The sequence below is a fragment of the Colias philodice genome, chromosome 28, assembly GCF_061535455.1.
Source record: "Colias philodice isolate Cphi_HAF_F1 chromosome 28, ilColPhil1 Martin Lab GWU primary, whole genome shotgun sequence".
Classification (NCBI taxonomy): domain Eukaryota; kingdom Metazoa; phylum Arthropoda; class Insecta; order Lepidoptera; family Pieridae; genus Colias; species Colias philodice.
Window position 1 is genome coordinate 4,172,203 of NC_143113.1, and position 26,050 is coordinate 4,198,252.

The 26,050-nt window shown below is 32.8% G+C and overlaps 1 protein-coding gene across 1 annotated transcript; it reads right to left on the reverse strand.

The window, feature by feature from the left end:
- Positions 1–1,810: 1,810 nt before the first annotated feature.
- Lnpk (zinc-ribbon metal-binding protein lunapark) lies at positions 1,811–26,020 on the reverse strand. The gene is made up of 9 exons (XM_089712304.1): positions 25,690–26,020; positions 15,334–15,569; positions 10,890–11,022; positions 10,046–10,142; positions 9,131–9,246; positions 8,190–8,319; positions 7,292–7,426; positions 6,155–6,238; positions 1,811–5,409 (listed from the first exon to the last, which is right to left on the reverse strand). Exons 1-9 carry the CDS (start codon positions 25,714–25,716, stop codon positions 5,330–5,332), a joined length of 1,038 nt encoding a protein of 345 aa, XP_089568430.1. The 5' UTR covers positions 25,717–26,020; the 3' UTR covers positions 1,811–5,329.
- Between the last annotated feature and the right edge of the window lie 30 nt (positions 26,021–26,050).

A 26,050-nucleotide genomic window follows, 5' to 3' on the forward strand; every position in this document is an offset into this window, starting at 1 on the left:
GTAAAATTACTATGTAAACTAACGTAATTTAATACTGAGGTACATATTATATAATGATGCGCTCAAACTGTTAATCTACATTTAATTTAGATTATTATTTGAATTACTAAGTAATGTAGAATTTAAATCAAATTCATGTTTTCCTCAGATTTTCGATGTCCTCCGATTTTAAGATTTTCTTATCAGAGTATTCAATTTTAATGTAGTTTATTTTTATAAGAGACAATTAAGAACATTCAAAAATAAAGTGTCACGTATTTTTTTTAAACGACGAATGACGAAAAACGACGTAATCGCGGACGAAGTCGCGGGCAACAGCTAGTTACCAATATTTTCAGAAGAAAATAAATCAATGTACTTATCACTTATAACTTAACCAGAAGCGTTCTTTATGTTTAGATGATGGTGATTCTACAACAAAAATGTTCGATTCCATGATATTTTTATTTCTAAGAGCAAATATTTTTACGAGAAATTAACAATAAATTATCTTTTATATTGTTTCTATCGATTTGAATAATAAAATAAAATTTGAAAAAGGAATGTTTCCTTTCAGAAAAATTTTCTATCCCTAGTATTTCAAGTACTTTCCTTTCAGGGCACATCGAAAATATCCACACTGTATATATACAAACAAATATATAAATATGCAAATATTGCTCGTTTAATGGTATAGGATAAGTAGTAAATTTATTTATCAACAACATTCCTACGATAGCAAATAAAATCGAACTACTGATTTATTTATACTGTGTCGTAATCGCCCGCCTTCATAGGTCACCGGAGTTCATGTCGCGCCGGCTCCAACGCAACGCGGGCGCGAGCCGTCTCAGTTCCTAAAATGCCTAAACTTTCTCTACAAGGGCCCCTTAACAAATCTTTGTCAGTTATTATTCTTATATTAAAAATCTTTTAACTTTAATAATAACAGAATAAAGATAAATTAATAATAACAGATTTAATAATAACAAAATAACAATATTTGAATTTGAATTTGAACACCGCCGCAAGACGAGATACTTACTACAAATAGTGAGTTTGTGAGTATGTTAGTTACTCTATCGCGCAAAAAAGCAATCAGATTGAGATTTAGATTATGAAATTTGTGAAATATACTCTAGATTGCCATATATACCCGGATACCACACAAAGCCGCATGCACTAGCTCGTATTTACAATGTCAATTTTTTCTTCTGAAATAATGATTTCTGCTTGGTACAACAGTGTGTACACAGCTTTATAAAATGCAATTTAACAATTGACTAGAAAATGTCTTGAGTATAGAAAGCTAATTATAAATTTTGTTATTTTTTTTTAGCTAATTATTAATTTTCCGCTTTAAATAATGATTTGTGTGGAAAACGACTGCTTAAAATATGTATATAGAAATAAATTGACTCATTCATTTATACAGGGTGTCCCACTGTTGGTATACTAAGCTCAAAGGAGGTTATAGTTTTGCATACGCTGAGTACGTAAAAAATAATTAAAAAATTCCAGACGCATTTTTTTTTCAAATAGATGAATTCTTAAAACTCTATGTGTACACCCATAACAAGCGAGCCGCCCAACTTTGCCACCAGCACGTGAGCTATCGTTTAAGATTATGTTTTCATAGATAAAATGCTCATATTAGAGAAGCGGTATATGCCGGCTACGCGAAGCTAGAGAAGAAAATATGGATTTTCAGGAAAAATTTAGCAAAAAATTTTGGACGTAATTTTTTTTTAAGTATTTTTTACGTGATCAGTGTATGAAAAACTACAAGTTCCTTCGCGCTTAGTATACCAATAGTGGGACACCCTGTATTACTATAACATCGATTAGTAAAAACATCATAAAATGAAGACATCAAAATTTTTAACTCTCAATGACTTTGCCAACAATCAATATTCTATCTCTTTCCCCCATCCATCAAACAACATCAAAGCAAAAGAGGCAAAACACTAACCAATTTATTTATGATCATATAAACATTTAAGCAGACGTTTCCACATATTTTAAACAAAATTACAATTTTTACACACATGCAGTCTTATAGTAACCGTGAAACACTTTTATCGAACTTTAAACGACCTTAAACTGTTCAGTTTGACCATGTATAAATTTGCATGACCATGAGTGATTATGAATGACCATGGATCACTTCATTGACCATGAACGTCTACATGTGACCTTGAAGTACTTCAGTGACCGTGAATGACTATAGATGACCTCAAACTGTATCAAATGACCATGAATGACGTAAAACGGCCTTGAGTGACCTTTAACGTTATTTTATACGTTAATTTGGATTAATATCTGATTGGGGTGAGGTTATTTAGGTTTAAATAAATATAGAAAATCTTGAAATGCTTTGGATAACCTTAAACGTTCTTAAATGACCATGGATGACGCAAAACGACCTTTAAAAAAATTGCGTTTTTTTATGTTTCATATTGGTGACGTACGAAACGGATGTATGAAAATTGATGGATTAGTTGATGTGTGTAGCGGTTACTATATAGGGAAATAAATTTAAGTAGCAAGCCTGGATAGTATGAAAGACTGAAACAAGAATAAATTCCTTATAATAAAAATTGTTTTATTGCTCCTCGAATATTTTATCTATACTTACTCAAAAATAATTGGACACTTGTACATCGAATTAATTGATATTCCGAATTAGGAGTGTATAGGTCTGTAATATCAGAGTATTACAGACCTATACAGTATACAGTCATACGCATAATTTGTACAAACCAATAATGAAAACAGTGCTTTTGATTTTTAAGAATAAAAAGCTTTTGCTCCTTAATATATCCAAATATCATCTGCAAAAATTCCATACAACCATTTTAAAGCAGTATTATTTCCAGTGTATCTAGCGCCATCACTTTATCCGCCATCATGGTAACCAAGATGGTTTAAAATTTGCTATTTATAAAACCTTACATTTTTTCTAGACGTTTCTATAAATTGTTTCAACCTTCCATATTTCTATAACTAAAACTACATCTAGGAAGATTCTGAAGACCTTAAAATTAAATAATAATTAATAAAAATAAATAGTTAGTATCTAATGTGATTATTTATGCGAATATGAAATGCTCGCGTGTTATATCTGATGTTTGGGAGGTAAAGTCAATTTTGTATGTTTGGTAGATGTTTTTTAATGTATCGCAAAGTTAAATATTGAAGTCGCGTATTGAACTGTCAACAATTTTTGCTTTAAACTTATATCTAACTTTACCTCCCAAACAAAAGACAAAGGCACTATTAACACTAAAGACTAAAATTATTCAAAATTATACAAAAAAATTAACGATAAACATCTTAATATACCAATTATTCCAATTATCACACCCCACAACAATATTTTAACATACCTATAATATATTAATAAATAAAATGACCTTTACTTCCAAAATTCCAATAAATTACTATTTCAACATGAAATGTGAGCACAATTATTATTGTTTGAAATAAGTGTTTCATGTGTGTATTTGTTACTTCTTGGCTATGAAATGGCTGAACAGTTTTTGATGAAATTTTGTGATCAGATAGACACGTAATATAATAAAACGCTAGTTAATAAATAATAGGATGAGTTGCTATAAAGTAACTTATGTGTTTAACTAACTTATTATCTATCGTTACACAAAATTTCATCAAAATAAGTCCAGCCATATCTGCATATTGTGTTGCAATTAAAAATTATGCCATATATTTAACGGTATAATATTACTATAGATAATAAATAAAACCATGCCCACTTATAGAAAAACGAAATTTCAACCTTATGACATTCGACCGTGAGTTCAATTTAACATGACATTTGTAAAAGGAAAACAAATTATTTTAAAAACTCATAAATAGAAATATATTCGTCTCTTTCTGTTGTTCTGAATTACTTGAGATGGCGTTATATTTGTATTTTGATTCACCAAATAATTTGTTTAATTTTAAGAATAATTTGTAATTAAAAATTGCCCAATAATAGGAAATTCTCGGTATAAAAGTTATAAAATTGAATCAAATTAAAAAAATGGAAGGTATTTATTAAAAATTTTAGCCAAATATACATATTCGTCAATTTATACAGGATTAATTATACATACAATAAAACCATATTTTAACGGGTTTTAAACTGATTTTAAATCCACTATGACATCTATGAGCTCTCAGTGTGGGCTCACACTGTAGTGTCCGGTTAAAAATCACGTTTAAAACCCGTTATTTTTATATATAAATAAATAAACTAAGGGAAGGGAACATCATTTCAATTTTACGCCATAAAATTAAATGAGTTTATAAAAATTTGTAATTATTTTTTTATTCCTAATATTATAGTGATTTGGGACAATTGCGAATAGCGAATCATATATTCCGAGTTTGTATGTTTGTTGCTCTTTCACGCAAGAATTACTGAACCGATGTAAGTGAAATTGTAAATGCTAGTAAGCTATGCCCTGGATAAACATATAGGGTACTTTTCGTTAAATGCAGGTTGGCAGTCCGTCACGTCATTAAGGCGACGATTTTGGTATCTTTGAATCTTACCAAAGAAGTTTCACTTCTGACACGTGTGAACGGCAAACACGCTCTTTTTTTAATACCCACATTTTCAAACTTTTTTTAAACTACCGTCAATTATCCCAAATCACTTTATATAAATAGTTAACAGCCGACATAACCACCGCAGTTCCTTATTCGAATTTAAAACTGATTCCCATTTAATGTTGCGGACACACGATCAAATTGCATGACAAACTTGCATGAGCAATATTTAGTTCTTGTAAAAATTGTTAAAATACTATTTAGCAGCTTTTGTAAAAATTGTGTTTGAATAAAATGAAAAATATTGTCAAACTATGATGTATAAGAAATATTAGTATGTGTATTCCTTTTTTATTAAGTAATTGCGATGTCTGATTTGTATAAGTTAGTTAAAACTATAATACAATAATAAGTATTAATTTTTTTATCAATATATATTTAGTTCTCAACACACACAGCCAATATTCCTTAATCATAATAGATTTACATGTAATACAATATTTACCAATCGAATTAATTAATGTTATTTTTAAACACATCATGCATTAATTATTATTTTTTTTTGTAGAAGTCTATAAATTTTTTCACATATAAAAATGATCGGTAAAAAATCATCTTTCAAGGCTTCAAGCATCAATAATTTGTTTTCATCAAACAGATCTCTCAAGCCAAGCAATTAGATCGTGTGGATCCACCATTAAACTTTTAGCATATATTATCTGCATCTCGAGAACATCGATTCGCGCAATCGATATAAAATCGATTCGTCAATCGAGTGAGTTACAATCGATCAGTCTTGTTTCTTGTCAGTTTCCGATTTCGATTCTACCTCCATGGGAGTGGGGGGTGATTCTTTTTCGCCCTCTGAACCTGAAAATTGTATTATTATTAGATTAAGTATAGTATTAATTTTATACTTAGGTACTAGAAAAAATAGGATATTTCTGTATTTTTTTTTGTTTGTCAATAAGTATAATCTATAATTTCTAGCAAAAAATTATTTGTGGCTCTGTGTTATTTCTGTTTATGTAGTTTAAATTCTGTTCAGTGGACCATTCATAAAATAAGGAACTTAGCAGTATTTTACTAAGCAATTATAACAACAACAAATGGCTTTCGTAATTCTATAACAAAGATAATATTGTTAAAATTATATGTATTATTCAGTAAAATGATATTTTTATGAAGTGAAACTTCTTTATCGGGGTTGGAACAAAATTTTGTGTAACATTTTTTCGTTTCGGGCGACATTTTTCCGTTACGCGCCATCTTGCTTTTATCCCTACCACGCGTGATTGACGTATTTCTGTAAAGTTACATATAGTAAATGATTTTTTGAAAAATAAGGTCATAAAGAAGTTTCACTTCTTACGTGTGTACACTAGTACACGCACACATTTTTTTTTTATAATAATCAACTTAAAAAGTATATGGACTGCAGTCTTCATAAAATTTTCATTTTTTTACTACAGAACTCCGCAATTTATAAACCATTATAGATACTCTGTTATTCATCCCTATCATATTTATAATAGTCATTCTTTCAAGTCAAAATTTCAAATTAATACAAAAATCTCATCAAAACCAGCACAGCCGTTCCCTACTTAGTACTTACCAGCGTCCCCATCGAGATTCGCTACCTCCTTTTCCTCTTCGCTTTCACTGGCTGAACTCGCGAGCGACGAGTCGTCATTGGCAGCTAGACAAAAATTACATTAGTCATTTGGTTGGTCCTTCAAGCCGGATTGAATTAATTAATGTAAGATACAATCTATAGTAATATTAATATAAGGCGAAGACTTTGTTTGTTTGCTTGAACGCGCTTATATCGGCAATCACAGGTCCCGTCCGATTAGGGCCCTTCTGGCCTCCTCCACTCAAGCGACAGCTCAAGCCGAGGTTCGTGGTCCCCGTGGCGGGGGGACGCCCTTGTGCATGTCGCTACCAGGGTGAACCTTCAGTTCACCCCCGCGTCCGCGTTAAAATGTAGAAGCCCTTCTGGCTAACATTGAGAGACACCACACAAAAAAAAAGGTAATCACAGGTGCGATTTAAAAATTATTTCAGTGTTAGATAATCTTTTATCGAGGAAGGGAAGGATATGCTATATTATATAATCACGGCGGGTAAAACTAAAATAAATATAAATTAGCCACTACAGAGTGTCTTGCGTCGGTTCTTCTCTGTAGAAACTGCTAACCAATGTTAAATTGTTTTTAAACGATTAAAGAGTGCTTCAGAAGGAAGTCTAATTGAATATATATTTGACTGACCGGTAGGCTTGGTTAGTAATGGCCCTGTCTTCCAAGCCAGAGGTCGTGGATTCGATTCCCACCCGGGGCAAATATTTGTGTGATGAACATAGATAGCTCTGTGTTTGGGTGTTAATTATCTATATAAGTATTTATTTAAAATGATATAATATGTATGTTTATCAGCCATCTGGTTTCCGTAACACAAGCGAAAGCTTAGTATGGGATCAGATCGTGCCGTGTGTGAAAATTGTTCTGAAATATTTATTTATTTATTTGTCTATCATAATACTATACTATACTATTATAAAGGCGAAAGTTTGTAAGTATGGATGTATGGATGTTTGTTACTCTTTTACGTAAAAACTACTGAACCGATTACAATGAAATTTAGAACACATATAGAGGGTAATTTGGATTAACACATAGGATAGGTTTTATCCCGGAAATCCCACGGGAACGGGAACTATGGGGCTAGTACTCTATGTTTTTGTATGTACCGGCTGCGTGGTATGCGAGTGCGCGGTGTGCGGTGAGCGCGGGAGCAGCGGGCCGCTGTTTGCGCGCCGGGTTCAGTTTGCCGCAGTATGCACATTTGTATGAGACATAGTCGAATTCTTCTATCATCGCCATGCCTGTAAGAAAATAAAATAAAATAATGTTTATTGGCAAGAAAGAGGATTACGAATTAGGGTCGGATTCGGAAGCAGTGAAAATCAGAATAAAGTTCGACTTCATAAGTAAAAATCAGAAGGTCGTGGACCGTGGTCAGAGTCGGGGTAATGGTCAGAATCAGTGATAATCATATTTAAGGGCCCTTAGTAAGTGAAAACGGCAAAATGGACTGTTATCTATGAGCTATTATTAAAAATATTGAAGATTTTTCGTACTGAAATTTCTAATATGTATTACAGAATGTATGTGTGATGAGATGACTGTTTCCAAAACACGATTGGAAAAATTTTGTTCGATAAAAAAAAATCCTGAAGTTACCTCTAAAATATCATATAAATTCTCATTACAACCGTATTTTACGATAATAATTCGTATAAAATAACAAATACATAGTATTTACCTTCTTGATTTCGTGACTGTTTTAGATTTAGAAAATACTAAATGTTTTCATTTACTTTTTGATAAAAATGTGAATGAAAACATTTAGTATTACGATTTTTAGTTTCGAGCACGTTGATTCCTTACTAAACGCGGACCCCCTCACGCCTTACCTAAGGCGTGAATAGACAAAATCGCAAAGAGAAACTCAGGATTATAATATGTTACAGTCGATACTAATCATAAGTCAGCCGGCTTTTAAAATCATGAAAATATACAAATTATTTCTTATATTAGATAACAAGTACAAAGTACAAGACGTAGTGTAAATATAAAAAATCTTACCATTATGCGAAAAACATTCAGTGCATATGAGCGCCATTCGATAATTTGGTCCGTCCTTCAGTAAATAATCCACAACTTTGTCCAACGCGGATCTATTGCTGTCCGGTAGCGGGCGCGGTAACTGATCCGACTGAAACATCAAGTTAAATATACATAAAACATGTTTGGCTGATTAAAATATCTTGAAATATCCTACTCCTACTAATCCTATCCTTCCTACTAATATTATAAATGCGAAAGTTTGTGAGGATGTTTGTGTGTTTGTTACTCTTTCACGCAAATACTACTGAACCGATTACAATGAAATTAAGCACACATATAAAGGTAATAAATGTAATGTGGATAGGTTTTATCCCGGAAATCCTACGGGAACGGGAACTATATGGGTTTTTCGTTGAAAAAGCGGGCGAAGCCGCGGGCGGAAAGCTAGTCCTATAATAAGTATCAAACATGTTATAATTTATTGATTTTAGCCTGTTATATAATATGATGTGAAATTCTGAAATAATTCTTTTAGATATACAAAAGACAATAAAATCGAATTTATCATAATTGCAATCATTGCATCTGTACAGTCACGTGGTCTCCTCTGAAAATCAGTGCAGCAATACATTTTAATTAATGTTTGCTGCTTTGCTGACGGGGAGTCCTTTTTGCCACCATTGCTATATATGTATATTTTTTTTCTGTTCTGTGTTAGATTATTAAGATTTATATTTTTGTAATTGGTGGCAAATAAAACACTTTCTATTTCTATTTCTATAAAAAGCAGACAAGTAATAATTTAATTGTAACTATAAACATATTAAAGTGGTTTGTGTCAAAAATTTAAATAATGCTGCTGCAAAGACGGCTTTTATCTACTTTTTTTCATGGATAAATATATATAAAAAAAACCACACAAAAGATTTTAACATATGATTTAATAAAAAAAAACTCACCCTCAATCTTGGTCCATTAAAAACAACCCCTGGCGTGGCGGGTACAAGATTCATATTTTTATTGGGGGTAGATGTCTGTAAGGCGAACTGTCTCTGTCTTAACTGAATGGGGGTAGCTGTAAATAAATTTCGCATATATGTATAAATAAATATTTTTAAAAAGATTATCGTTTTATTCTTTTTTAGGGTCCAGGTTCGAAAGGGTAAAACGAAATCTTATTACAAATATTTCATTGTCTGTCCGTATCTATACAGCCTGTATTTCATAGGTATAGAGTTGAAATTTTCAGATGTATTGCTGTTGCTATAAATAATAAAATAATAAGATTAAGCAACGGTTTGCATGGTCTTAAATTGGATGGGTAAACATTTTTTTGCAGATGGCGGATGCTTGACGACACTATCTGATATCTTTTTTATCTGAAACCTGGGGCCTCTATCCATTCCATTTAAACTCAATCTAGTTCTGATAACTTGAAGGAAGTTTAGATTTTTGTTAAAAATAATGTACGGGTAGTCTAAGAGTCTTTAAAAGCCGGCAACCCTTATTTGCGGCCGGATTTAATACGGCACACATTTTTTCCCAAAAATCGATTAGAAAAATTTCAATTAAACATGCTTGCGGCCAAATTTTTACTGGCAACCTAGTCGATATATATTCTCCTAATTATAAATATACAGAAAATTTTGGTTTCATTAAAAAAACCATGAACGCACTGATCCTGCGGTGGGATTTAGTACTAGGAGTGTATTAGGAGACGAATTTAAACAACGAGATCATGATTAAGAGCCTTTATTCATATTAATTATTGTTTAAATATCATTATAATGGGGTGACGCGTCTACATAATAAATGATGCAACAATCACGATAGATAGCATACTTACACACTACAATAATTTACTAAATAATTACCCTGTGGTGTGCTCTGAGTTACAGTTGGAGTGAACGGTTTCAACGCTTTCGATTGCTCCTCCGGTGTGCCGTACTTGTCTAGTATTTCCTTTGCGACCTGCAATGTATATCGAAAAGGTGTAAACGAATATTAAGTTATTAATAATAATTTAAATGGATATTGGACCTTATTTTATGGTAATAAGGTAGAGATTTGATTGCGACCTGTAATGTACATTTAAACAGTGACGTAATAAAACAGGACTTTTCATGCCATCTTTTTCGTTAATTATAAACCGTATTGTGTCGTCATAAGGTAGAGATTTGAGAATCAGCAATGTATAATGAAATGGTGTTAAATAACATTCAATGTGGTTTTTCTTGCAATGGATTTTTGACCTTATTGAGTGGTTAAAGGATAGAAATTTGAATGCGTCCTGCAATGCACATTGACACGGTGAACTGACGAAAATTTACAGGAATCTTCTTACAGAGGATTTTGGATCTTACTGCCTGGTTATAAGATAGAGAATTGAATGAGAAATTGAGAGGATGTGTATACAATTCATTTCGGGTCTAAACCTTATTGCGCGGTTTTAAGACAGATATTTGAATACGACCTGCTTTAATCTTTTTACACGCTTTATATTAGCTTCACCTGTATGTTTGTTTGTTTGTAACCGACTTCTTTGGGCGCGATTTTGACCCACTTTAAACGGCCAGATTTCGTTCAAACTTTGTAGATTTATTGAGGACCGATGACAATACACTAATTTGATAAAATTCTCTATTTTTTAGTTCGGTTTTCTATAAAAAGCGTGTTTTTTAGTTTTTTTAAACTATTATTATTATTTAAATACGTCACCTTATAAGTCTCCGTATTCATAACCTCCTCTAATATTTTCTTCTTCTCGTCTCTCATTTTCGTCAGCTTAACTCTGTTCTTGTTCAAAGTCCACGTGTAGTATGACGATATAGCCGACCGTAGAAATATAACCCTGGAAAATTAAAACGTATGTGTTATTGTATGGATCAAATAATATATGGTGACATTTTCTAAATGTGGCAAGTGGATCTTAGCTTCAATAATTTGGCTAGGCAAGTAGTTAAATGTTAATCGAAATAGAATCTAGTCGTTTAATTGAACTACTACGTGTCATTCAGGAGGTTAATTAAATGGCACCATTTAATAGAGCATAGGCATTTAATGAAATGTCTATCACCCTTATCATTATGTGCGTTCCAATAAGTATTTAATTTAGTATGTTTATAGACATATATTCGATCATAAACATTTATTCATTCAGGACAAAAATGTCCTGATTATTTCTATTTCGTCATTCTAAAGTCTAAGCTTATATAGCATCCTACAAAGGACATAATTTCACAGATTAAGAAGATAATTTTCTATTTCTTTTTATTTTCTAAACTTTATGCTAAGATTACTATCAATATGTATCGTATATATAATCAAACGAATCTGTCTCGTATGCCGTCATCTTTTTCATACGTAATCTTCAACGTAATGAGTCAGAAATAACGCATCACATCTTGATAACGATTTACTATTCTTATTTCTGTATGAAATTATCTTTATAATTGAATATGCTATTTATTCCCCAAATATTATTCATGTATCACAATCATCATGAACGTGTAAGTATATCAGGGAAAAACTAATAATCAACATCATCAACTCATATTTTTCCCACTATACAGGGTGTCCCACTTTCGGTATACTAAGCGCAAAGGGACTTGTAGTTTTGCATTCGCTGAGTACGTAAAAAATAATTATAAAATTCCAGACGCATTTTTTTTTTAAAATAGAGGAATTCTTAAAATTCCATGTGTACACCCCCAACAAGCAAACCGCCCAACTTTGCCACCCGCATGTGAGCTATCGTTTAAGATTATGTTTTCATAGACAAAATACTCACATTAGCGAAGCGGTATATGCCGGCTGCGCGAAGCTAGAGACGAATACATGGATTTTAAGGAAAAATTTAGCAAAAAATTTTTCGCGTAATTTTGTTATTTAAGTATTTTTTATGTGATCAGTGTATGCAAAACTACAAGTCCCTTCGCGCTTAGTATACCGAAAGCGGGACACCCTGTAGAAGACTACTACGACTCCACTGAAGAAATATCGATCACCTCTTTGCTTGTTACATGCAATGGCCAATGATATAATATACACTATAGATATACCTACTATGTTTTTATCGAGATCATAATTGGTACACAAGTACCTATACATATAGGACTAGATTTCCGCCCGCGGCTTCGCCCGCGTTTTCAAAGGAAAACCCGCATAGTTCCCGTTCCCGTGGGATTTCCGGGATAAAACCTATCCTATATGTTAATCCAAGTTACCCTCTATATGTGTGCTAAATTTCATTGTAATCGGTTCAGTAGTTTTTACGTGAAAGAGTAACAAACATCCATACATCCATACATCTATACATCCATACATCCTTACAAACTTTTTAATATTAGATATTAGATATTAGATATAATATATATTAGATATTTGATTAGTCAGAAGTCGTTTTTAGTTGCTTCTCCAAACATTTTACAATGTACTGCTTTACCGCATATACCTATTTGGAAACTTTAGTACAAATACAGTACCCATAGTCGTTGGGTCAACGTGCGTAAATCTATAAATAGAATCTGTAACTGGATCCCCGGCTCAGTCTAGAAACATTATACGATATAGCCTTTATCACACCTACAACTTAAAAGGCTGTATTAAAGAATGGCGCAAAACTAATTTATACTATCTATACTTATTACTTTTATATTAAGTAGGTTTTATACATAGTATAAAACAAAGTCCCTGTCTCTATCTATCCGTCCCTATCTATGCTTAAATCTTTATAACTACGCAACGGTTTTTGACGTGACAACCTCTTATAATTCGATAGAGCCGCCTGCACGCACGAAAAAACATTACTCATGCGGCGTTACCTCGCTCTGAGGCGTTCCATGGTTTGAAGTGCAAGCGAGAGCGCGGAACGAGTGACAAAGAAGCACAATCGGACGTTGTCACGTTCAACAGCTATCGTCAGGAAACCGACTTTACAGACAACCAATTTTTTATAGATATACAGTGGTTGTCCAGGAAAAATTTAGTATATAACTATTTGTTAAGTGGGCGAAGCCGCGCGCGGAAAGCATATTATAAATCTGAAGTTTGTTGGTTTGTTTAGCTGATTGAACGCGCAAAACTCAGGTACTGGGTCTGATTTGAATAATCATTTCACTCTTAGATAGTCAATTTATCATGGAAGACTATATCCTATATATCATCACGCCAAAACCAATAGGAGAGGAGCAATGCGAGTTAAACCGCGGGGCACAGCTAGTGCTCTATAACTGTATGATATTGTTTGAGCGCGATGATAAATCGACGACATCACAATTTCTAGTGAATGCCATAAATAGACTGCAAGGTTTTAAAGGAAGTGCAATAACTAGACATCGGATTATATGCATTTGCATATTTGCATATGCAAATGCATAAAACTCTCCAATTACGGCGTTAGTGCATATTTTAGCCTTTTTCCCCAATCGTGCATATTTCGTTAAGTAGCGGGAGTTTTGATTGGTCGACCAACCTTTATTAGCCAATCAGAACGCTCAGCGAGTAAAAAAACCCTATTTTGGCATGGTAAAATGGCAAAAAATTACAAAATGGGCTCCATTTTAAGTAAATTATGAGCCATTCAAAATAGGGCTAGATTACCCTTTTGGGGCTAAAAACTTAAAACACGGGTTGAATTCCAAAAAAGGGCTAGATTTAGCCCGGAAAAGTCTAAAGTGGCAACACTGGGCTCGCGGGTGATAAACGTCACAAATTTGCGCTCGAAAATTTGGTAAAAATGCTTAATTGTATGCACAAAACTATACTTAATTTCAAGAAAATTTCACTGTTTTTGTACAATCTTTGATTTAAATATATAAAAATAATAAAGGTTTTTTGATTTTGTATTGTGCATATTTTAGGCATATCAGTCGTTTTTAGTGCATATTTCGGCCTTTTTTAGTGCATATTTGCATGCATATTTTGGCATTTTGTTAGTGCATATAATCCGATGTCTAGCAATAACACTTGATTTGTGAGAATAATATGTTTTAGTTAGGAAGATCTTATTGAACCAGAAATTAGATTATATTTTATTTAATTTATTGGGTAATAGGTACAGAAAACCATATATTTAATGAAAGTGATGTATACGTATAGTGTTATTGTTGGAAATTCTTATAAATAAATGCAAAATAGGTACCTATATCTTTATATCAATTTTTGTAATAATAGAAAAAAATCGATCACGAGGCGGGATTCGAATTTGTTTTACTTAGCTACTAGCTAGGTATCTGTGCGGCCGCGGCATAACTGCTTGTATACAAGAACTACTCCTACTACTATATCTACTATAATATATTTTTTTGCGTACAAGAACTACAGTATCCAGTATACTCACAGCACGTAGCTGTTTTTTCCCTTACTTTTATATCATCACCAACAACGTCTATAGACGCTAAGCGAGCCACCTGTCTATGTGACCTAACCTAACCTACTTAACCAAACCTAACTACGCGTATCTACTCTAACCAATAGCGTACAAGAACTACTCCTATATACAGGGTGTCCCACTGTTGGTATACTAAGCTCAAAGGAGGTTATAGTTTTGCATACGCTGAGTACGTAAAAAATACTAATAAAATTCCAGACGCTTTTTTTTTCAAATAGATGAATTCTTAAAACTCTATGTGTATACTGTATACCCATAACAATCAACCCGCCCAACTTTGCCACCAGCACGTGAGCTATCGTTTAAGATTATGTTTTCATAGACAGAATGCTCACAATAGAGAAGCGGTATATGCCGGCTGCGCGAAGCTAGAGAAGAAAATATGAATTTTCAGGAAAAATTTAGCAAAAAATTTTTGACGTAATTTTGTTGTTTAAGTATTTTTTACGTGATCAGTGTATGCAAAACTACAAGTCTCTTCGCGCTTAGTATACCAATAGTGGGACACCCTGTATACTACTAGATTTCCGCCCGCGGCTTCGCCCGCGTTTTCAAAGGGAAACCCGCGTAGTTCCCGTTCCCGTGGGATTTCCGGGATAAAACCTATCCTATGTGTTAATCCAAGTTACCCTCTATATGTGTGCTAAATTTCGTTGTAATCGGTTCAGTAGTTTTTACGTGAAAGAGTAACAAACATCCATACATCCATACTTACTTACAAACTTTCGCCTTTATAATAAGTATTAAGATTAAGATATCTGCTATACTCACAGCACGGGCAACACCAGCAGCGGCGACGCGTACATCACCGAGTGCACCCAGTACTGGCTCTTGCCCACGTACATGAAGTAGTACAGCAGTGCGAACAGCACGTACAGCCCCACCGAGTTCACCATTATCATGCCGATCACGCGCTTGTGCGTCTGCTCTTTGTACTCTCCATCTTTCTCTATGCTCTTTATTTTAGTTTCCAGTTCTTCGAGAATCTCCTTTGTCGTTTTCTTACGCTGAAAAGATGTGGTGCTTAATTTATTTACTGATAGAGTAGATTTATGTACATTCAATCAACCAATTCACAAATACAGTATTAGATTTAGGTACTTGTAAAACACACTCAGGCATAATATAATTCATTGTAAAACTTGTGATTGGCGAATTGTTAACTGATGTGTACAATTTCCCAATCACATGGGAACCACCATTCATATTTTACTACAGTATGAATGGTCGCTGTAAAATTTTGCAGCGACCATTCATACAGTTAAGTTTTGCTGAATATTGTTAAACTCTACTACTTGACCCATTTTGAAAAAAGGAAATTCCGGTGATGGTTTTCTATGGTTGCTATTTGCTAATATTTCTTTGGTGCGTTCTGTAGCGAAAACATTTTGGAATTTAGCTCGAGAGATGTCGTTAAATTTCCAAGATCATTATTTTGCCAAATTGCCATATAATAGTTCCGAATTATCACAAAATAACAATTGACAAAATATAATAAAAGTGTACGAATGTAACTGAAATACAGGGTGTACCAAAAAGTAGTGATGAACGGAAGCTGAGAGGTAGAGGACCTAGAGGGCTATCCGAATAACCCCCATGTATGTTATGCGATTTTTCGTATTTTCGGAGTTATGACGTTTTTTTCAATTTTTCACCTATCGCCGAGTACGATGATATTTTCACTCATGCTGACGTCAATGATTGCGGAAGATGCTTGATTTTTTTTGTGTGCTAAGCTGAAAGATAGGCCAATTCAGTATGGTAACATTTACTATCGTTAGATCTTTGAATGGAATAAAAAAAAGAATTAAATGGCAAGAAAGATAAAATTACCCAGTATGTTCACCACTTCAAGGGCCCGTAAAAAAATAAAATCACATAAAAAAAGTTTTCCTTTTGACTTTTAAAAACTTGCTCTATCTATCAGATAGCTACCCTGAAAATTTCATTTTATTATTCAGAAGGCTTCAATCGAAAAATTTAAATCTAAATGTGGTAAGTGCAAAAATTGAATTAACATGATGATCATTAAAACCAATAAATAGGTGTTTAATTACCAGAAATTTTTAAAATAACCCCGCTGTTGCTCAATGCAAGTGCGACATCACCGTAAAAAGTTATCTTTTAAATGTCTGAATGCCCTTTTATCATTTTTAATGGTTTCTTCTGCTACTATGAATTTCCGGGTTATTTCGTCCAAATTGTGGCATTCTCTCAAGTAGCCGAGGTCTTTTTAGTATTCCCATTGAAACAAATCAATGGGGTTTAGGTCGAGGGACAGTAGAGGCCAGGCTTTAAGGCAGGCGTCACCGGCGCATGCGCAGGCTGCAACGACCAATCCATCTTTCAGGGTATCTTTGCCCTTTAGCCTGGCCTGCACGGTCCCCGGACATAAACCCTATTGATTTTTTTCCTTGGGAATACTACAAAGACGAGAGACTGCCACAATTTGGACGAAATAACCCGGAAATTCATAGTAGCAGACGAAACCATTAAAAATGATAAAAGAGCATTCAGACATTTAAAAGACAACTTTTTACGGTGATGTCGCACTTGCATTGAGCAACGGCGGGGTTATTTAAAAAATTTCTGGTAATTAAACACCTATTTATTGGTTTTAATGATCATCATGTTAATTCAATTTTTGCACTTACCACATTTAGATTTAAATTTTTCGATTGAAGCCTTCTGAATAATAAAATGAAATTTTCAGGGTAGCTATCTGATAGATAGAGCAAGTTTTTAAAAGTCAAAAGGAAAACTTTTTTTATGTGATTTTATTTTTTTACGGGCCCTTGAAGTGGTGAACATACTGGGTAATTTTATCTTTCTTGCCATTTAATTCTTTTTTTTATTCCATTCAAAGATCTAACGATAGTAAATGTTACCATACTGAATTGGCCTATCTTTCAGCTTAGCAGACAAAAAAAATCAAGCATCTTCCGCAATCATTGACGTCAGCATGAGTGAAAATATCATCGTACTCGGCGATAGGTGAAAAATTGAAAAAAACGTCATAACTCCGAAAATACGAAAAATCGCATAACATACATGGGGGTTATTCGGATAGCCCTCTAGGTCCTCTACCTCTCAGCTTCCGTTCATCACTACTTTTTGGTACACCCTGTATATGACGTTGGAAATATGTAAATAGTACTTAAGGCGAAATGAGACCCAAAACAGACGTTTCGAGCGCACGGAGAATTAATTTTTTTCTTCAAAAACTTTGAATTTGATTTTTTTTATTTATCGATTTATTTAATTGAAGAGTTTGTTTAGTGGCGTTTGGGAACCGAAACACGATTGACAAAATTTGCCTCGATAGAAAAACGTTGTGAAGTTGCCCAAAAATTAAACGGAGAATCAATTTCATTTGGACAATAGTAAAGTAATATGCATGCATAGCAGTATTTAAGAAATTATAGCCAGCTTTCACTTTAGTATTTGAAAAATGTTTATTTTTCCGATCTCGATCTTCGTTGATGATATTCTTTTGGAGTAATTCAAAACAATTATACATCACGTACAAATCCATAAAATATACATTACTAGTAACTAATGAGTATTAATAACATAATGAAAACATAGGAAAAGTCGATATTCTATTTTAAGCACATTTTTGTTAATCGCATTAACCTTATTAATCACCTTTCTGGAAACCTTGAAATTATACAATTACTAGCTTTCCACCCGCAGCTTCGCCCGCGGGGTCAAAGAAAACCCCGGCTTAGTTCCCGTTCCCGTGGGATTTCCGGGATAAAACCTATCCTATTTCCCGGGGTAAAAAGTAGCCTATGTCCTTTCCCGGGTATCAAAATATCTATATACCAAATTTCAAGCAAATTGGTTCAGTAGTTATGGCGTGATTGAGTAACAGACAGACAGACAGAGTTACTTTCGCATTTATACATAATATTAGTATGGATTCATGTAACGGTGCATTTACACCAAACAAACATAGAGCTAGAGCAAGAGCATTCTTTCGTGATGTTTAGTGTAAACGAAAACTTGTATTCACTGTTGTTCAGTATAAGAACATTGCATAGAATCTTTTCGAATGCACTAAGAGCAACGAAAGAATGCTTTTTTACACTAAAAGAATTTGACATAGTGGGGTTAGAAGTTAGAAGTTAGAATGAGCATTCGCTCGTTTGATGTAAATGCACCGTATAGTAATTCAATTCGTAATAATACATATAACACGATCTAGAATCTATTTTCTATTTAATACAAGTTACACACCTAATTGCTTTGGTAACTAATGCTTTTTTTGTATTGATTTATGTGTTTACTATCTGATTGGCCCGGCTTCGGGTTGATGAAATAAAGTAGTTTCTGAAGGGACATAGATTTTTGTATTTATAAAACAGTAAGAATTTCGAGTTAAATAGTAACTAGCAAATAAAAAAATGTGTGCGTGTACTAGTGTACACACGTAAGAAGTGAAACTTCTTTAGGGCTTCATTTACTATGTATATGCATTATGCAACTTTTCAGAAATACGTCAATCAAGCGTGTAAGCGATAAAAACAAGATGGCGCGTAACGAAAAAATGTTACACTAAATTTTTTTCCAACCCCGATAAAGAAGTTTCACTTCAAAAAACCTTTTTTTTATATGTATTTCCTTTCTCATTCGCAACCATCATCGCAAATCGCAATATTTTTGACAGTTTTTTATTTATTTAGTGATACTTACTTGATTTGGTCGAATTATGTCAACAAGCGTATTATTAAATCGTTCCAGTAATTTCCGAGATTAGATCGTTCAAACAAGCAAACTCTTCAGCTCTTAATATTAGCTATAATATTTGTGAGAGGAGAATGCTCAAACATGTTATAAATTTCAAACACTGAAACAGTGTACTTCAAAAATCTAGGTCATTCGCAAATGAAAGTCGAAAATGGCTAGAGCGTAACGAACGGCTAAGACGTTATCTTCAAGTATTGAAATAAATATTACTTGCTATTGTAAGTCAATGTTACTTAATAGTGACGTCATTCATCAACGTAGTTAGTATGTAGGTAGTACAAACTAGAAATGTGTATGTTTGTTTGTCACAAATTTGTATGTTTTGTTATGAACATTAATTAATTAAGTTTTAGATCGATATAAAAATAAGTAATTTGTTAACGAATTTTTGCTTCGTAGAATCCGAGTAAAAATAATTTACGTAGCAGTTTTAGTAAATCACCTGCTATTCCATATATATATATATATATATATATACAGTGTGTCCGGACATGACATACCGATATTTGAAGGGGCTATTCTCCAGGTATTTTTATCGACAATTCAACCCCTCTACAGTCCCCTACCTCACCCCCCTCAAAACGGCAAACCTATCAATTCGGATAGTGAATTTATGAAAATTGTAATAACTTCGAAAGTGAGTGTCACAAAATACTAAATTTGGTTTTATTTGAACAATAACAAGTTATTCTAGGGACCACTAAACAAATTTAATTGATAAGAGTGATGAAACATACTTTAAAAAATTCGAAAACTATTTTGAGGGGGGTGAGGTAGGGGACTGTAGAGGGGTTGAATTGTCGATAAAAATACCTGGAGAATAGCCCCTTCAAATATCGGTATGTCATGTCCGGACACACTGTATATACATATCTATACTTATAATAAATCTGTAGAGAGGCCAATTCTGTACATGAAATATATTTAAAAAAAAACTATGAAGGGGTAATAAGGGATCGCTACTGATGCCAAAAATGCAATCAGTAAAATTTTTGTCTGTCTGTCTGTCTGTCTGTCTGTCTGTCTGTCTGTATGTATATTCGTTATAGAAACAAAAACTACACGACGGATTTTAACTAATTTTGGCACAATTATTCTTCATACTCCTGGGCAGGTTATAGTAAAAGAATCATGTAAATCGGTGTAGAAACACCAAAGTTATACATGAAATACGTTATAAGTCATCGCGCGTGAATACAGAATCATGCCATAAGGATTATTTTTGTGTATCAGTTGCCGCGTTCGACGCGCTGCGCGGCGGGAGCTATAAAAATTAAAAAGGCGGCGGGTCTGCACCCGTTTCGCGTTGTCACGGCATCACGTGTGAATGGCTGAACCGATTTCGATTATTCTTTTCTATTATATTCCTTGAAGTACGAGGATGGTTCTTATGTAGAGAAAACGTAAATATGTACCACGGGCGAAGCCGGGGCGGACCGCTAGTATACAAATAAAATGAATAAATAATTATTTTTTTCCAGAATAGTTGTAGTTTAGAATCGTGGCTATATCTATACATAATATTATAAAACTGAAGAGTTTGTTTGTTTGAACGCGCTAATCTCAGGAACTATACTGGTCAGATTTGAAAAATTCGCAGAGCCACGTGGGTAAAACTATCGTTAATTAGTCAAACATAAAATTTGACACGCTAGCTCGATCAATGAAAATATAGATCATTTAAAAAATTACATACAGATAAATATTCTTCATGTCATCATTTTTAAAAGTTTTAAATTTCCGTATAGTTACTTTTACTTTCAAAGTCTCAGTTACCAATGTGGTTTAATTTTGTTATGCCAATCAATCATGATTTTACTTTCTAATACCTAAGTAATACTAGCTTTCCGCCCGCGCGCGGCTTCACCCGCGTTTTCAAAGAAAAACCCGCATAGTTCCCGTTCTCGTGGGTTTTCCGGGATGAAACCTATCCTATGTGTTAATCCAAGTTACCCTCTTTATGTGTGCTAAATTTCATTATATTCGGTTCAGTTGTATTTGCGTGAAAGAGTAACAAACACACACATACACATCCATCCTCACAAACTTTCGAATTTATAATTTTATAATATTAGTAATTTAGTAGGAGAAGAATAGGAAATAGGATAGGAAGTAGGATAGGATTAGTAGGAGTAGGATTGCTCATCAATTCAATTTTATCGAGATATTTCAGTCAAGCTGGCATTGTATATTGACGCAACAACGACTATAAATTAAAAATACGATGTATTTCAAAAATAGCGGTCAATGTTAAAAATAAAAATGTTTTCAAATAATAAACTCCAGTCATAACTCATAACATTTGATTCAAAAGTGACTACTACAACGAACTTCGAGCGATATGTATACGAAAAATCTTCTATGTGCCTACCTAAATATTATATTTGAATTTATTTAATTTTGAGATTAAAATTTCAATATCGCGTCATGGCAATACCATCTTGGGGTAAGGCGACGATTTTAGTATCTTTGAATCTTGCCAAAGAAGTTTCACTTCTGACACGTGTGCTCGGCACACATGCTTATTTTTATTTTTATCAAATAAATATTAACATTGTCACATTTAATTTTTTTGGTTCTCAGTGTAACTAAAATTTCATTTTACATTAAAAGCCTGAATTCTTTAAATATTTTTCGCTATTTAAATAAAATAGATTATTGCAAAACAAATCTATAATATAAAAATGAATCCCAAAATGTGTTGGTAAGCGCATAACTTGAGAACGGCTGAACCGATTTCGATAATTCTTTTTTTTTATTATATTCCTTGAAGTACGAGGATGGTTCTTATGTAGAGAAAACGTAAATATGTACCACGGGCGAAGCCGGGGCGGACCGCTAGTAATAAATAAAAATGCATTCAGTTTTTTGTTTATAAACTTTGTAGCAAACAAAATTAAATACCATAATATCAAAATAGCAAAATATTTTCATCTTATTACAAAAACATTCACACATTGCAATCTAAACATATTAATAAAATAATTACTAAAATTCCAACAACATAAATTGTATAAAAAACAATACATGATTCAACTACATACTTCAATCTGTTTATATATTGCTTGTGTATTCAGTAATCTATATACATTTAGTTAATTATATACAAATATATTCTGAAATACAGTAGGTTCCTTGATGACCTTTTGAACATACAATATAATATATTGTTGAGGTAACAAAGACTACTGTTTGAACTCAACAGTATGATTATCTTTAAGATAAATATTCTATTTATAAATAACTAGCTGTGCCTCGCGGTTTTACCCGCAGTGCTCGGCTCCTGTTGCTCTTAGCGCGATAATATATAGCCTATAGTCTTCCTCGATAAATGGGCTATCTAACACCAAAATAATTTTTCAAATCGGACCAGTAGTTCCTGAGATAAGCGCATACAAACAAACAAACTCTTCAGCTTTATAATATTAGTATAGATTCTAGTAGCTAGCTAATAATTAGGTACTTAATAGTCATCATAAAATTCTATGAAATTCTTTAGCAAAGGAACCAAACTTATTCTTTTAGTATTAGCTACAAATAAATTAAAAACAGTTCCTTTATAATCTGCTTATAATATTGTAAATAAAAACACAGATATATATTACAACATTATGAAATAATAATGTCATTCAATTAATAATGTCATTCAGTATTATTATTATTGTTATATGTACCAAACTATTGATTTTAGATAAGATTATGACCGTTCAATAGATGAAATATCTCATATAATGATAAGATTTGGGATGCGACAGCAAACAAATAGATTTTAAAGGTATATAAATATAACACAAGTATTTTTAATGACTAGCTTTCCTAACAAACATTGTTGTGCCTTATCACTTGATCTTTTAATATTATATAGTTTACGACCCACCTCTAATCTACAAAATATATGTATATTAGAAAATGTTAGACAATTCTGAAATTCAGTCAAGAAACAATTTTAAATACAATAGTAATTGTGTCTATTTTTTAAACGTTTGCACATTAACTACTAAACAGATTTTGACGATATTTAGTTAGAGACCTTATTTTATCGCTGACACCACTTTTGAAGATTGGTATAAAAATATGTATGTGATTGGCAGTAGTGATCATGAAATTCACATAAGCATAGCAAGCATAAAACTCATTACTATTTATCACTACATAGTTTAAAACAAAGTCGCTTTCTCTGTCCATGTCCATGTCCCTATGTATGGTTAAATCTTTAAAACTACGCAACGGATTTTGATGCGGTTTATTTAATGGATAAAGTGATTCAAGAGAAAGGTATTAGTATATAATTTATTATGTTTTAGACAAAGCGGGCGAAACCGCGGGCGGAAAGCTAGTTTAAAAATAATAAAAAATAATGTGTATTCAAATAAAACATAAAATTTCACAACATATTCTCAATCTAGTATCTAGTTTCATCCAGTTTAATTTTGTTCAACTAGTTTAAAATACCAGGCATGAATTTAAGAAAATAAATATAAAATAGAAATAAATTAAAATCATAGCAAATGCAATTGACATTAAGAATTGCAATATGTACATATTTGAATAAATCAGTGTGTGATAAGATTACAAAAAAGACAATATTATGAGTCATTTATTGTAATTCATGTAATAATTTATTTGATATCTAGATATCTTTTTTACCCTTTAGTAGGGGAGGCCAAGAGGGGGATTTTGGGATTTACTCGAGCGCGTCAGATTACTATAAGGGAACCGTCCCTTAGCTGAATAGCTACTAATGAATATTAGTACCTCTAGTCAATATGAGCAGTTATGGTTGGTGGGTGCGCTCAGGGGCCCCGCTGGAAAATTTGAATAATCCATAATTCCCTAAGGTTGAGCTCGAATCGTCAGATTAGCGAAATGGGGACTTCTTATATTGTAATTAACCCCCCCATATATTAATCTGACGCGCTCGAATAATATTACTTTAATTTTTTACCCTTTCTTCATAGCGATTAAATCGCCACTTAAATCGTCAGATTAACGTATACTTTTTTTCAGTGACGTCCTGGAGCATGCAAAATATCAATATCTAACGCGCTTGAGTATATCCAAGCCAATTTTTTTCTTTTTTAAATTAAAAAAAATCAAAAAACCCTTCCCCACCGCTAAAAGTGAAAACATTATAGGACCTTTTTTTCTCGCTATGGTCTAATCTACCAATTCTAATAGGTTCCCGTGACGCTCGAGTAAATCCACATTTAGCATCCTGGGCTCCCCTACTACTTGACTTATTGTGTTTTTGTTATAGTTTGGCATTAGATAGCCCATTTATTGAGGAAGGCTTTATATCATCACAATAAGACCAATAGAAGCGGAGCACTGTGGGTAAAAGCGCGGGGCACAGGTAGTGTGATATAATTACATATACTTATACAACATTTAAATCTAACTATACTAATATTATACAACTGAAGAGTTTGTATGCTTGCGCTTATCTCAGGAACCACGGGTCGAAGGTTAGAATTATTTCACCGTTAGATAGTCCATTTATCAAGGAAGGCTATAGGCTATATAACATACCTAAGACCAATAGGAGCGGAGTTTGTTTTAAAGAAATTCAGTGCAAATGTAAGTTGCTAAAACGTTTTCTATACTAATAACTCATGTAAATGGATATTTCATTCAAAAATTATGTTAATTAGTAGCAAATATGCACAGTATAAAAAAGTATTGCTAAAGAAAAGTCTATTAAGGAAACTATTATCAACTATTGTTTTATTTCAGGATGTTAAATGTTAATCAAAAAACGAATTCAATAATTGCACAATCTTGTATGCAGTGATTGCATTAAAATATAATTTTTTTATTAATTTGCTTAAGCAAGAAATAAAAGTAATTAGGAGAATAATATTTATGGAATATAATGAAACACCTTGTGTATTTCTTTTTCTTCTATTATTTTCATTCAAGAGAAAAGAAAGATAAAACATATATATTTGTTTTGAATCTAATAAAAATAATACTTATTATCATTGATAAATACCCTGTATTGTTCAATGATGAATCATGATGAATAAGCAAGTACTATCAATACTTTTACAAAATTCATTAAAATTTTCTATGGCTCTTAATTTATTTGTTTTAAACTAAAGTAAACATGCAATAAGGAAAACGTACAGTAGGTAGATTATATTTTGATAATACGTGTGTACGTTACTAACGACATTTTGAACTATAAATAAAACTTAATATGATAATAAAAATTTATTTTGGTACCAGATAACTGTTTTTGGATTATCATTTCATCTAATAGGTCAAGCATTGAGTTTGAATTCGCGCCAAATGTACTCGAATATCGAAATAGTTTTTGGCTACGTTACAATACATAGTTCATACCGTTAATAATACGTTATTTGAAACACTTACTCGGAATCTCGATATTATGAGACCCATCTTTTATTCCTCTTCGAGTAGACCAGAGAACCAAGCAACCACAAACACTGTTTTGTACTTTCACGATAAAAAACTTTAAAAGTTACTTTTATTTTCACATACGGGTACGCGAAATATTTTACGATAGTTATAACCTAAAATTGTTCAAGAACCACTGGTATAACATTTTAGGTATATTAGCGATTGATAGAGTCAGCTCTGTATTGGAAACACTTTTCTTGTAAGAATAATAAAAATTCAGATTGTAACAATACGAAGGGCGAAAGCCGAAACAAATACGACGCGATTGAAAAGTGACACTTCTCTGTCACGAACTGTCAAAAAGTTTTGACGT

Coding starts and splice junctions, on each gene's coding strand:
- Lnpk (XM_089712304.1), bottom strand. CDS start 25,716: ATGGGTCTCATAATATCGAGATTCCGA. Junction 11,023..15,333: donor CTGCTGGTGTTGCCCGTGCT/GTGAGTATAGCA, acceptor TTAATTTTCCAG/GGTTATATTTCTACGGTCGG. Junction 7,427..8,189: donor TGAATGTTTTTCGCATAATG/GTAAGATTTTTT, acceptor ATTTTCTTACAG/GCATGGCGATGATAGAAGAA.